The following is a 15,162-nucleotide window of genomic DNA, read 5'->3' as shown; positions in this document are numbered from 1 at the left end:
TATAAATAATTTAGGTCCCAAAACAGAACCCTGAGGCACTCCACATACAATGTCCAGCTCACTCGATTGGTATTCACCTAACTTCACAAATTGACGCCTCTGTGTCAAATAACTTCTAATCCATTTCAGAACCATTCCTCTGATCCCATATTTTTCTAACTTATCCATTAATAACTCATGATTACAGTATAAGAACAGAATAGACGACATGAAGAAGAAATCTGCGGAGGAGGCCAGGAACCAGGCTGAACAATTCAGTAAGTTCAAGGAGAAATACACCAAGGAATTTGAAGATCAGAAGCTACAAAATGAGAAGCAGTTTAACATCCTGAAGGCACTTTCAGCCAGGATGGAAGAACAAAGGATTACAAGGGCTATACAGAAGATATGGAATATAATACTTAATATATTCAAAGGGAAGGAAGCTGTGGAAACAATCACCTCCATAGTGGACAGGCAGGTAAATGAAATGAAGAATGTGAAAAATGAGAAAGTAAAGCAAAATCTACAAAAAAAAAAACCCCAAAACAAAACAAAAGAAATCAATGACTTGATCACAAAATTTCTGGAGTAAGACTCCAGTTGGTGGTGTGCTTTGAGGATTTGGTTCAACTTCTAATTGTCACCTTCTATTATTTTATCCATTATTTATATCAGAGAAGCCAGGCTAAAAAACAGAAACACTAGTCGATATAACACAGCACCATTGAACAGCAGCGGTGAACCAGCACCTCTGTGACACAGACTGAACATCATCACTTTCATGCAGAAGGATTTACTGCAGCACTGTGGGTCAGACTCAGTCTGACACAGGGGTTCCTAATAAACTGACCACTGGGTGTATGTAATCACTCTGACCATTCATAGTCGACAGATTCCCAGTGCACCAGAACTAGATACTGGGGACACAGCGCTGACAGAACCAGAACTTTATCAGTGACCCACTTAATTTTTAAAGTCTATGGACATTTACACTGTAGGTCCCTGTATGTTCATGTCAATGACAATTCTCTACATGTTACCAGAGAACTTGGAAAAAAGTGGCCAAATAATAACCATCTGTAACAATTCCTCGTTTTATGTCTAAAACCATCCATCCCATCAGGGCCAGCTAGTGGTGTGTGATACTGCAAAATTTTACTGCAAATATTGGCGATACCGATACTTTTCTTACTTAGAAAAGCAGCTTAACTGCTTTTGTGTAGGGCAGAGCAATGCTTCATAATCTATGAAGTGAATGCAATATGCAAACTTGAATGAAAATTTTAAATTTGAATTTGATTTTCTGTATGCCCTGCACATATAGTGAATTGACAATAAAAATCTTTGATCTTGATCTTGAGTCGGCCTACAGACAGGGTGTTGAACAGCTGGCCCTGTGGTGTGTTCACAATAACCTGGAGCTGAATACATGGAAGACAGTGGAGATGATAGTGGATTTTAGGAGGAGCTCCCCCACCCTATCTCCGCTCACTATACTCAGCAGTACTATTTCAGTTGTGGAGTCCTACAAGTTCCTGGGCTTCACAATCTCTCAGGACATGAAGAGGACAACCAACATCAGCACCACGATTAAAAAGGCACAGCAGAGGATGTACTTCCTGCATCGGCTCAGGAAGTTTAACCTGCCCCAGGAGCTTCTGATTCAGTTCTATAGGGGAATCATTGAGTCTGTTCTCTGCACCTCCATCACTGTCTGGTTTGGCTCAGCAACCAAACAGGACAGTAACAGATTCCAGCGGACAGTCAGAACTGCAGAGAAAATCATCAGTGCCCGCCTGTCCTCTGTGGAGGACCTGTACACTTCACAGGTCAAAAGGAGGGCAGAGAGGATCACTATAGACCCCTCACACCCGGGACACAAAGTGTTTGAACTCCTCCCCGCTGGACGGCGTTACAGGTCAATGTGCGCCAAAGACAACCAGGCACAGAGATAGTTTTTTCCCCTGGGCTATTACACTCTTGAACAACTAGTCTATGTTTGCTCTTTTAACTTGTATATATATTTTGTATTTATTTTATTTTTATTGCTGTGCACAATGGGGGCCTTTGGGCTGGAGTCAAATTCCTTGTATTTTTGTTAATACTTGGCAATAAAGTTTATGCTTATGTAAGATGAATCTGTCTATCTGATCTGTGGTTTGTCATGATAACAGCTGAATAAAGTGTGAAACAAATGTCTACGTAAAGTTCACAGTGTGATTGTCTCTGTTACATTAAGCAATTGTCTTTCAGTGGCCACAGAAATCATTCTTTACAGTCAGATGGTTTCACTGGTATGACAAATTTAATAAGTGAACCAGACTGTATGTTGATAGCTTTCAAGATATTTGATTCAGAACCAAAACCATGGGACTCATGGTGGTGCTAGAGGAAATACTGATGAATCATCAAAGTCCATAGGCTTCATTGCTGTGGTATTAAATACGTGTACCAAATTTCATAGGAATATGTTTGGTTGTTTTTAAGATAGTTCTCTGAAATATGCTTCTCTGGTGGTGCTAGACTGTATGCCACTGTTAGGGTTGCTCGATCACAGAAGTGAGCGGAAAGAAGATGAACCCAGGTAGCTGGCTTCGGTGCAAGCAGTGATATTTATTTACAAGGTGACAACAGTGCAAAAGTAGAGACGTGCTGTAGGTAGGGGTAACCGGGTGTTGATCAGCGGCAGATGCAGAGAGCAGTCAGAGGTATGGTGGATGAAATTGGACTGGGCTGCAGATGCTGGGATCACTCCTGGACTGGTCAGGGTGGAGAAGATGATGGCTGAGGAAACAGGAGCATGGATAGACAGTTAAAAGGAGACTGTGCATCGACTTGTATGGTGGAGGCTGGTAGGATGCGTAGATCCATGGTCCAGAGGAGAGGTCCGCCGAGGAGGAACGAAACAGTGGGACAAAAACGGAGGTGCGCCTGACACAGAAGACTAGAACTGGCGTATGTAGCACAATGGAGAAAACGAAACATAGGAGCCTGAAAACAAAGATTGAACTGGCAGGGGAGTGAACGGTGAGCAGTGTATAAGTAAGGAGGGAAACTAACGAGGTGCAGCTGGTGAATAATCAGGGAAACGGGGCAGGTGTGTTGAATAGGGTAATCAGTGCAAGGAAGCAGACTAGTGTGAGGAAAGAAAGAGAGGAGGGTGCAGCCGGGCAAACCTGACAGCCACTGGATAACAAAATTCATAATAGTTCATCATCTGGATACCACTAATTTGTATAAAATGTTTATAAAAAATCTTGAAATTCTTTCCTGAGGTATTTCAATTTGCAGTGGTTGAAAATATGTAATGTTGCTACAGTATCAGCTGTAGTATTTTACCTGCTACCTGCCTGCATTTGGTTATTATGGTTAAGTCCATATTCAATTTTTGTGGGTTACCTGTTAGGGAACAGACACTTCTTGATCAAATGTCACAAATGACACATAGAATAAAAGCCTGTGTATAAGGCAGTTTCAAGTAAAAAAAAAAAAATCATTTTCTTGTAGACTATGGAAACATTACATATTAGGATTTTCCACAACCAGTCTGTCTGCAGGAGGTAAGGAATAACAGTTTTGAATTGTTTAGAACAAAATAAAAACTCTTCTATAGTGTCTGAAGATGTCATGTGTGTCCACCAAGGCTGGTGTGATTTTATCACAGACAGCTGTGCAAGCAGAGGTGAAAGATTGCTTGGCATATCTTGAAAACAGATGAAAAACATGACTCATCACTTTTTGACATAAAGTCTTTATTCCTTATTTGTTACTTGATGAGTATATGGAGAGAGACAGCTTAGTTTGTATATGTATTTATACTGTATGTAACATATTTAAACTTTACAGTACGCATGAATGACAACAAAGCAGGTCAGTCATCCTACTGTAGTGAATAGAAACAAGCTCATAGGGAAGACTCCCACAATATGAAACCACACAGACAAGAAAAAAAGAAAAGAACTTATTGCTCAATATAAATCAATTAAAATGTTACTAAAAAAAAGGAGAATAGTAGTAGTACATGAACCAATATTATTATACTAAGGTGAGGTTAAACCATATTTTTGACTTGAAAAAAGAGGAACTCCAAGTGAAGAGGCAAAGTTGTCAACACAGTACAATAGTGTTAGGGTGTTGGGTTTGGGTAACCTGCTCTCTAAATCAAAAACATCTATATGTCCAAGGAGAGCAAAGAACTATACAAACATATCCAAGGCCAGCTTACAGAAGTTCTGCACTTTCAGAAAGCTACTGAATTTCACTTTTTATAGACCTTGAGGAGGAGCAGGAAAGAGTAGGATTTTCATGTATAGTACAGGGTTAAATGTCACAGATGTGGGGCCAGGGATACAAGTACAAACCATAGCAAGGGGTTCTGAGACAATGAGGCTTAGGTTGACATTGCTGTACAGCACTTCATGAAAGGGACAACATACATTCAGGAGCGCAACCACCCCCCCACCCCCGGCATTTTGGGTAGAATTAGTGTAGGTGGAAACTAAAATATAGATGGCAGAAATTAGCTAATTGAGGACAAGAAACCCTTTAAAAAATCATCATACACAAATGTTGCTAAATGCAAACTTCCGTGTTCATGAATTTCATCGATGAGGCTCTGTGAGGTGTTTGATCTGGCCAATATCCTCTCATAGTCTTACCTTTCGACATGTCAGAATTGTTCTTTTTTTTTTTTACACTTATTTCAAACAATTCAACAATAATCTCTCCAGCTTCAACAAAATCACATTCTTTCCTGTAACATTCATTCTCTATTTTCCCAGTCATAATCTCTCTCTGTGTTTTGGTAATATTCCCATCTCTTTTTCTTGGCATGAAAAAGCTTTTTTTTAATCAGTCTGTTCTCTGGGTTCCCCTGGTGTTCAGAAACACAAATAACACTACCAACACTTGAGAAATGTACTTGACAGCTGATAGCCCTTTAGGGTGCAACTGGGTATGCCTGTGAAAGCCGGGGCACCTTGTGATTTTTGAGGGCGAGGGGGTAATTTTCTAAGGTGGCTGGGGATTGCCCTACATTCCGAGCTTGGTGCCCAAATGGCTCCAAAAAAAGCCCCGCCTCTTACAGGCCGCCTCAGGATAACACACACCTCAGCGATCAGAGGCTACGCTCCTTCTTACAGGAGACCAAAGGGTTTTTTGTAAAACTGAAAACAGTAGAGGTTGACCATGGTACTAGAACACAGCACATTACTAAGCCAAAAATCAGGAGACCCAACCTCAGAATACCATTGACAAAGTGGTCCAGTATTATAGCAGACAACAGCACACAGCTCACTAGTCTAAAACTATGCTTTACTACTGTACACATACTATACCTTTTAGATTATGGTTACATAGCACATAAAAACCTACTAAACACAGCAAAAGATTTCTACCTGCATGTTAGGTTTGTGTATTTATGTCTTTTCTTTGGCTTAGTTCCCATACAAAACCCAGCCCATGCCACTATGATTTGTAAAGGTGTGTGAAAATGTGTCTAAATGGGAATATGTGTGTGGTTGTGGATAATTGTGCATAGGAGTAACTTTGCAACATTGCACTAATGTGATTCCAAATGTCAGTATTAGGGAAAATCTGAACTTCAGTAACCAAATATCCTAATATGTGGCATCAGCAAACTGGCCATGTTCACCATCCTGGCCTGTCTGTGATGCTCCATACAACATCACATCTTATGGAGCAGAGCTTTCTCTGGATAGACCACACTGTACAGTAAGTGGTTCAGGATAAAGTCTGGATTCATCCTTCCCTAGGCAGAGAAGTGATACAGCAAACATAACAAGAGATTATAGTAAACTATAAGAATCTGTAGTGCTCCCAACTTGAAGCTTATACAAATTCACTAATATTCTTCTATTAGGCATGACACTATTCCTAAGTTTACACACAACATAAATTATTCATGAATCTATTCAGCAGGTAAGTTTTCACAGTCACTTTGAGCAGTTAAATACTTTGATATCGACAATTTCATGCTCCCTTGATTTCATAGAAAGTGATTATAGGTGAGAGATTAAAGTCTGGAAAGTTTCTACATGCTGATCAATGCTTCATAGTTACTTTGCTGCGACACTAGTTATATTAAACTGGATATTTCCATTATTCATTTGATGTACATTTGATATAAAGCAATAGATTACAGATTGTCAAGTTGCTCAGAAATCAAGATTATTAAAACACAAGTTTGGATATACTTTCACCATACATGCACACATTATGATAAAAAAGGCAATAAAAATGTACTAGGCTGCACATTTATGTCAGCTAAGCTCCGTGGTGGTCTAGTAACTAGGTTTCAATGCACCCGTGACTGGTGCCTGGGTTTAGTTTTCTAGCAGGAGATGATAAGAGTTTAGCCTCATATTGTGTCTCAGATACTACACCTTATAATGATCTGTGATTATACTTAACAGAATCAACTTATTATTACAAGGTTTGGCTTTTCATAAAGCTGGATTTTTAATACTTTTACTAAAAAATAAACAAGCTCACCTCAGTAGTACAGCTATTCCTAGCAGCATTCCAACAGTACTGACACCTAAACACCTGATAACATGAATGATGATGATACCCCTCTCTCACACTCTAAAAAATTAGTTTACATGTCTGATATAAAATCTTGCCAAGTGCAGCTCTAATTCAGCATGGTTTACTCTAGCTATGCTCACAGAATATAAAAGCTAAGGAATTCTCTCTAATCACAACAGGTGCACTGGGCCACAATGGGCTGTGTTCTGCTGTCTGTCAAATTCTGAACACACACACACACACACACACACACACACACACACACCCTCTAATGCTCCCCTGTCACTGATGGAGAGAAAGAATCACTCCTATACAAAGAACACAGAGAGAGATACTCACACAATGACAAAAGCATAACTTGCTTGCAAAATACTGACGCATAACACTTTTTCTTTATGGCACCCCCTAAAGTTTTTATCCCCTCTTTTCCCTTTGGATATCACATTATTAACAGGAACAGGGTTTGATAGACTGTTGTGAGGGGGTGGGGGGAGTACACTTAGCAAACACATAAATGACACTTCAAGACCAGAAACAGTTTGCTAATTCTTTAAGAGCTAGGGAAAGGGTGTGGAGTTTAGGTGAATATTTAAAAGGTGTGGTTCGGTTTTTTTAGTAATACATATGTTTTTTTTTACAGTGGAGCGAAGAAGATGGCAGACAAGGGGTTATGGAGGAGATAGCTGAAGACAGAGAGAGCCGTCTTCACCTCATTTATGTACTTTCCTTCTGTTGCGCTCACGTTCTTCCCTCTATCATGCTCGACTACTTCTCTCACATCTTCTCACATCTACTTTTTCCATATACCATTCCCCTCCCATCTCATCTTTGCTATAATCCCTTCCTGTCTCTTGCTTTTTCTCTCTGTCCCCCTACCCCCACACTCCTTCTTTCTGTGGCTCCTCAGCAGGACACCTCCATGGTGTGGGTGACCGTGCCAACTCCCTCGGTGCTATCGGAGTGCGTGCAGGCCCGAGAACGAGAGCCCTCTGTGGAACTGGCACTGGTCAGGGAAGCCGTCCTGGAGCGAGCCAGGCGGGTCATACTGGCGGAGGGCACTGGGAGGAAGGAGAGAGAAGAAACGGGGAAATGGGGGAAAGCAGATTAAGTCAGCATTACGTTTTGTACAAAAATGTGAGATCAGTTGATGCTGGGTTGATGTGGGGAGTGCATGCTTTTGTGGAGAACTAAAGAATATCTCTGTTTTGAAGCTGGCAATAAAACGCAGCTTACTGGCTAACTCAGCAGCTGTTCATTAAAACTGCTGTCTGTGTGTCTATGCAGTGTCAGCACCATGCAGAGGAAAAACCCGGGGCTCAGTTTGTGTTATATGGACCTCAAAAATTATTTTGTCACTTGCTGCTTCTCAAATGAATAATGAACCCTGACAATCTAGACAGGAATTCTAACTCTTACCAAAATCACAACAATTTATGAAGTATTCAGAATGATTAAAACTGCATTTATGTTTCATATAACATTAATATGATGGCCAGTATTCATTAGCATTAGTATTAATCTGGAGTTGTGTTTCTAGCCACCAGGCAAATTTAAATTTAAATTTTATATTCACTCTCCTTCTAGCTCTGTTTTGGTCCCACCTGGCTGTAATCTGTAGTCATTTGGTTTGGGGCAGGTATTAGAGCTATTTTGCTGAAAACAGCTGCCAGATACTGGGAGCTGGTATACTGTAAGTGAGTTTGTGAGCTGGGAAGCCAAAACAAATTTGCTAAAATGTTTTAAATACTCTGTAGAACTGAAGACAAAAGCAAGTTTGGTTATATTTCTTTTTGGCCTTTTACCCCTTTCATATTATGAATAGTCATTTGTTCCATCAGTAATATAAAAATATTTATAAGTGCAGTTTAAGTTTAAGTGCTTGACTTAAAATTTCACTTTTCAGACAGGAATAAAGCACACTTTCAGCATAAAAGCTGTTTTAAAAAAGAAATAATAGTAATTAATTACTATTGGCAAGGTTAATATAAAAACACTGACTCCAAGTTTTAGTCCAACTAACTGCTAAGTGAGTCTGATTTGGTTCTTGTTGTCTGCTTTCATTAAGGCTGTACAGTCTTTGTATAATTTGCAACAAAAGCCCCAAGCCCAGTGCACTCAATATACTGTAAACATAAAATATCAATATAAAAGATAGAAAATTTAAAATTCTGGTGTCTTTAAATGTTTCATATTGTATACTGTGCTTATGTGATTTACCTCAGTAGTTTGCCTCAGAACCTGTATAACTCTGAGACCAAGTTAAGTAGTCAACCTCGTGTTCAATCAGTACTTTAACTTATTTAATTTAGTTTCTCACTTGAGTACAAGGACTATATATTTGCTGTTCTGTTGGCTATTTACTTTTAAAGACTAAACTGACTTGTCTAATGCTGCTGTTCATTTGATATACACTCAGCTTTTGCTCAAAGCTAGCTGAAGGCCATGCGAAGAGCAGTACTGGAGATGCAATGGGAGGGGAAGTCAGGGCAGTCTATTTTTCCACAGGAGGAAAAATTATTTTTGATAAAACAAAGATGGGGTTTAATGCCTTTAGGATTGAAGAAAAACATAAATGAAAGCAAAAGTAAACAATTTCATACCAGCCCAAAATAGTGTGTTTTATATAAAATCAAACAGACAAATAAAAAATGCACATAAATTTCAAAATGCCAATGTCATTAAACGGGGCAGTAATAAGAAGTCATAGGTGAATTGGGGAGTACCTGGCCCTCCACTCAACCTCCGATCCTTCACATAAGCGACTGAGAGGGCAAGGGAGACAGAGGGCAAGATTAACACAACATGTCCCCCTGCATGAAAGACATGATATCACAGCACACTCACACAGGACTGCAGTTACACTTTTGCTGAATAACTTTTCACAAGGAGTTAATTTAAGATAAACTTGAGCAAAGACACAAACATACATATAGAATCACTCTCTCACTCACTGCATTCTTTTGTATAAATACTTACTGTAGCCCATTCCCTGCAGGAAATACTTGAAGGCTTCGGTCAGCTTGCCAGGCTGGAAAACAACACGTCAGAGTTTTCATTTCACTGATTTTGCGGCTAACAGTGTTAACTATGGGTAATGTATTCATGGTCTGTTTTTTTGCTATTTCATTTGATCATTTGGCAACCTGCTGACTACGTGTAAGGTTGCTTGTTGGTGTATTACCTGTGTGAGCTGGGGAAGTCCACCGGAGTCAGCCATCTGCCATGAGAGGGAGAGCAGCAATCAACCAAACATCTATATACCTCCATCCGCTGCTAGCCTCTCTTCTGCTGGCACCAGTAGCTCAAGTTTTTATTTATTTCACTGGTCTTTCTGAGAAGCTGAGCCATGAATCTGGAATTTTCTGTTCACCAGTTTAGCTAAATGCATATTTGACTGTCCTGGAGAGTAAAATCTGAGTAAATCCTTATTTATCCATGGAGAATTGTGTATGAACAACAAGGATTCATGGATTCAAGATTTTTATTTGCCATTTATGCATAAACAAACAGTCTAGGCATATAGGAATTCTCGTGCAGCTTTCCTTTGGAGTCAGATAAGGAGTCAAAAGCCAGAAAGAACACTTAGTCTTAAAACAAAAAAGTTACATAAAGGCGACAAAGCATTAAAACTGAAATACACAAAAAAAAAGGTAATAGTATTTTCCCCAGTGAACTTCAAACATCGCACTCAATAATTCACATGGTGGAGTTGGATATGTCATTACGCTTGGTGAGGTAGTGAGGGATTATTGCAGTCTTTGTGTCTGAGCAGAGTGTGAACTGGGTGGCATGGGTCCCTGATTATGTTCTCTGCCGTTTTACGACAGCGCTGTGTGTTTAGTGTGTCCATAGCAGGCAGTTCAGTCCCAGTTATCCTCTCTGCAGTCTTTATGACCCTTTGAAGAGCCTTCCTCTCTGCCTGTGTGGTGTTACCATACCAGACTGTGATGTCAGTAGTGAGGATGCCCTCTACCAGTCCTCTATAAGCCTGGGTGAGAGGGCGACGGTTCAGCCCAGCTTTTCTGAGCCATCTGATGAAGTATAGCCGCTGCCTGGCTTTCTTAACTATGGCAGCTGTGTTCAGTGACCAGCTCAAGTCAGATGTCACCTGCAGGCCCAGGAACTTGTGGCTGTCAGCCCTCTCCACCTCAGTCCCTTTGACAGTCAGAGGCAGCAGAGGGGAGGGGTGCTTCCTGAAATTTACTATTATTTATTTTGTGTTGTTTATGTTGAGGATGAGGTAATTCTCCTCTCCATAAACAAGAATGTTGTTCACCAAGCTTCTATAACCCGACTCGTCTCCCCCCTTGATGAGGCCCAGAATGGTGGTGTCATCAGCATATTTAATGATGCTAGTGTTGTCATGGTTGGAGACACAGTCCTGAGTGTACAGGGTGAAGAGTTTTGGGCTGAGACAGCAGCCCTGTGGTGAGCCTGTGCTGATTATGAGCTCAGCAAACACCCACCCTCCCATTCTGATCACCTGTGGTCTTTCAGTCAGGAAATCCAAAATCCAGTTACAGGTGGGAGTTGTGACATCGAGGTCTGTCATCTTTCCAATCAGCCTGCTTGGGCGAATGGTGTTGAATGCAGAACTTTAATCCAGGAATACGTACTGCTGTTGTCCAGGTGTTTCAGGGTATGGAATAAAGCCAGGGCCACCGCATTATCTAGGGGGGACACTGTCTGGTCCCGCTGCCTTATGTGGGCTTTACCTGTTTCACGGCCTTTAGGACCTGTGTGTGCATCACCTGAAAAGTAGTGTCCCCCGGGTCGCGGGGGGAATTTGAGGGGGTGTCTGTGTTCATCCTGTCAAACCTCAAATAGAGGTTGTTGAGGCTGTCCGGAAGGGTGGCGTCCCAGGGGGCTGTCTTTGTTGATTTGTTCCTATAGTTTGTGACTGCCTGGATTCCCTACCACATACTGCGCGTGTTATTATATAGTAGCTCTCCAGTTTTTGGAAGTATGCCCTCTTTGCAGCTCTGATGGACTTCTGTAGCTCGTACTGGGCTTTCCTGTACTCCGCTTGGTCCCCTGACTTAAAAGCTTCTCATCTCTTTCTGATTTTCTGTTTTATATCCCTATTAAACCATGGTTTTTGGTTGGGGAAAACACACACCATTCTAGCTGGTGTGCATATGGATGTGCACTAGCTGATGTAGTCACTCACAGCCTCTGCATATTCATGAATGTCGTCTGTGGCCCCTTTGAAGATGTTCCAGTCTGTGGCCTCTAGACAGCCCTGCAGGCTAGCCTGTGCACCTGTCGTTCCAGGTGTTAACAGCTCTCACTGAGATGGGTTCGCCTTGAGTCATTTGGTGTAACCAGGTTTTTGCCGAATTGCTAAGTGGTCAGATCTACCAAAATGAGGCTTAGTTTCAGCTGAGAAAACATTTCTAATGTTACTGTAACATTGGTCCAGTGTTTTGTTTCCTCTAGTAAGAAAGGTGTCATGATTCGGTTCCGTTTGCTTCCTGTCGTGCTTTTATTTTGACATTACTTCCTGTTTTTGTTTCACCACAGTTTCGGATTTTTTACTTTAATCACTCACATTAGTTTCATCTGCTCCTCATTGATCACACCTGTTTTTCACCCCATTATAAGCAGCCTTCCCCCACCAGTAACCTGCCAGATTGTTCTAGACTCCAGCTGTGACTCTCCAGCATTAATTCTTGCCTGACTTTCTAGTTTCTGGTCCTGGATTGCTGTTTTTTGACCACAGTGTATTGCATACAGTAAACTCACAATGATACATTGCTGAAAAAACTTCAACTGGACTAGGTTTTTAGGTCAAAGACATTTCACCTCTCATCCAAGAGGCTTCATCAGTTCTCCCCGACTGGCGTTTGGATTGTGCACTTGGGAGGGGATAGAAGCCTGAAAGTAGAAGTATATCGGAAACCTACACACAGAGACCAATACCTGCTTTTTGACTCACACCATCCACTTCAACACAAACTGGGAGTCATCAGAACTCTAAATCACAGGGCAGAGGAAGTGCCCACAACGGCAGAAGGGGCCAAGAAGGAGAAATTACACATCCAGAACTCCCTTAGGGCTTGCGGATACCCCAAGTGGGCCTTCACCAAAGCAAGGAAGAGGCCCAACACCAACAGGGAGAAACCAGAAACAAGAGGGGAAAACACTGTCATCCCTTATGTGGCTGGTTTATCAGAGAAGTTAAAAAGGATCTTTCACAACCACAATATCCCAGTTAACTTTACACCAGGGAACACTTTGTGGCAAGGACTGGTCCATCCAAAGGACAAAACACCCAGACATAAACAGAGTGGTGTCGTGTATACAAGTTAAGTGTAGTCAGGAGTGTAACGACTGGTACATTGGTGAAACTAAGCAGGCGCTGCACAAACGCATAGCCCAACACAGGAGGGCCAACCCCAGTGGACCAGAGTCAGCAGTCCACTGTGATGATTCTGCCCCACTGTTCCAGTCTCATGCTTTTATTTTGACACTACTTCCTGTCCCCAGCTCACCCTGATTCCTGGGAACTTTATCTCATCACCCACATTGGTTTCACCTGCTTCTCATTACTCACACCTGGTTACAACAGTATATAGGCAGCTTCCCCACACCAAAAAACTGCCAGATCGTTCTAACTCCAGTTGAGACTTTCCAGCGTTATCCTTGTATCTGTGATTCCTGTTTTTGACCCCAGAATATTCTTGACCACTGTGTACTGCCTTGCCCTCCTGATTCGGACTGTCTTCTGTGTATTGATTATCAAACTTCCCTCTCTGACCTCTCATTTTGGATCCCTTGGCTGTGTGCGTTTGCTGGTTCTGACCTTGGACTGTTATCGACCTGAGAGTGTGTACAGTTTTTTGTATCGTTTTTGTTTGTTACCAGTGCTCATATTAAAGAGACAGTTTCTGCCTTTACTCATCTGGCAATATAATTGAGTTCACCCTCGACATCATCGGCAACTTTACATGCCGATCCTGACAGTCCACCTCCACCTGAAGAACAAAGGACATTTTTTGAGGACAGTAAAGTCCAGATCCTCTCCAGAGAACACTGCTGGTTTGAGAGAGGAGTCAAGGAAGCTATTTTTGTCCAAATAGAACACTCCTCACTACATAGGGGTGGTAGACTAAGACACAACTTGTCATCCATCTACAATTCTCTGCCCAAACATGCCCACCAGAACAATAGGTGTCGGTCTGCAGGTGAGGTAACGATGCTCACCAATACTGGGGTATAACGACTGAGTCGTTAGGGGACATTGTTGGGCATCAAAGGACTGAAACACTACTGATGGGGATAAATATATCTGACTCGATGCCAGTTGGGCAGAACTGATGAAGCCTCTTGGATGAGAGGTGAAACACCTTCAACCTAAAAGGTTAGTCTAGTTGATTTTTTTTTCAACACTGGATAGAATTTGCTAGTTATGCATCTCATAATTCAGATTGGTTTTCTTTTTTTTCTTGCCTAATGCCTAACTTTCATTGTACTGATCTGCCATTTGTTTTCATATGAGCTGTCACATGTACAGTATGTGGACTGTATAAGATATGTGCCGCTAAATAATTAAATTAAGAATAAATGCCTTATCAAATGTCTTCAGCTTTTACAGTTGTTACATTCAGATGAGAGTTTTTAGTTTATTGTAGCACAAAATGACAAAACATTACTGTGCAATTTTATCTCTTAGTGAGCCTGCTCTGTTGCAGAAATACAAGTGCACCTGCTGCTTCCACTGGACCAAAATGTTTCCAGAACAAAGACTCATGTGGTGACATGGGAGTGAGTCAGTCTTCTCGTTATTTTCAATCTAATCTCATTAGGTGGACTGAAAGTGAGGACTATATCAATACATTAAAAGTCCCAGAGATTCTGTCAAAGATAGTTAGACTTTTTTTCCATTACATAAAAGGATTCTGTTTAAATATACAGTGGGTACGGAAAGTATTCAGACCCCCTTAAATTTTTCACTCTTTGTTATATTGCAGCTATATGCTAAAATCAATTGTTCATTTTTATCCTCAATGTACACACAGCACCCCATAGTGACAGAAAAACACAGAATTTGATATTTTTGCAGATTTATTAAAAAAGAAAAACTGAAATATCACATGGTCATAAGTATTCAGACCCTTTGCTCAGTATTTAGTAGAAGCACCCTTTTGAGCTAATACAGCCATGAGTCTTTTTGGGAATGATGCAACAAGTTTTTCACACCTGCATTTGGGGATCCTCTGCCATTCCTCCTTGCAGATCCTCTCCAGTTCTGTCAGGTTGGATGGTAAACGTGGGTGGACAGCCATTTTCAGGTCTCTCCAGAGATGCTCAATTGGGTTTAAGTCAGGGCTCTGGCGGGGCCATTCAAGAACAGTCACGGAGTTGTTGTGAAGCCACTCCTTCGTTATTTTAGCTGTGTGCTTAGGGTCATCGTCATGTTGGAAGGTGAACCTTCGGCCCAGTCTGAGGTCCTGAGCACTCTAGAGAAGGTTTTCGTCCAGGATATCCCTGTACTTGGCCGCATTCACCCTTCCCTCGATTGCAACCAGTCGTCCTGTCCCTGCAGCTGAAAAACACCCCCATAGCATGATGCTGCCACCACCATGCTGCACTGTTGGGACTGTATTGGACAGGTGATGAGCAGTACCT

General features: G+C 41.4%; 1 protein-coding gene across 8 annotated transcripts in view; it reads right to left on the bottom strand.

The window, feature by feature from the left end:
• Positions 1 to 4,639: 4,639 nt before the first annotated feature.
• The window catches only part of ndrg4 (NDRG family member 4), a 119,240-nt gene continuing 108,717 nt past the window's right edge, over positions 4,640 to 15,162 (bottom strand). For 6 of the 8 annotated variants that reach the window (XM_020614671.1, XM_020614672.1, XM_020614676.1 and 3 more), the window contains 4 exons: positions 9,713 to 9,748; positions 9,508 to 9,559; positions 9,255 to 9,293; positions 4,640 to 7,589 (listed from right to left, as the gene is read on the bottom strand). In XM_020614671.1, coding sequence (XP_020470327.1) covers positions 7,435 to 7,589; positions 9,255 to 9,293; positions 9,508 to 9,559; positions 9,713 to 9,748 — 282 coding nt within the window. In that variant the 3' untranslated portion in view covers positions 4,640 to 7,434. The remainder of the gene's footprint in view (positions 7,590 to 9,254; positions 9,294 to 9,507; positions 9,560 to 9,712; positions 9,749 to 15,162) is intronic. The other 2 variants (XM_020614673.1, XM_020614678.1) reach the window with 1 other exon arrangement.

This window comes from Monopterus albus, unplaced genomic scaffold, assembly GCF_001952655.1.
Source record: "Monopterus albus unplaced genomic scaffold, M_albus_1.0 scaffold149.1, whole genome shotgun sequence".
Taxonomy (NCBI): Eukaryota; Metazoa; Chordata; class Actinopteri; order Synbranchiformes; family Synbranchidae; genus Monopterus; species Monopterus albus.
The sequence above is the reverse complement of the archived record's forward strand: the minus strand, read 5'-3'. Positions and strand labels throughout refer to the sequence as shown.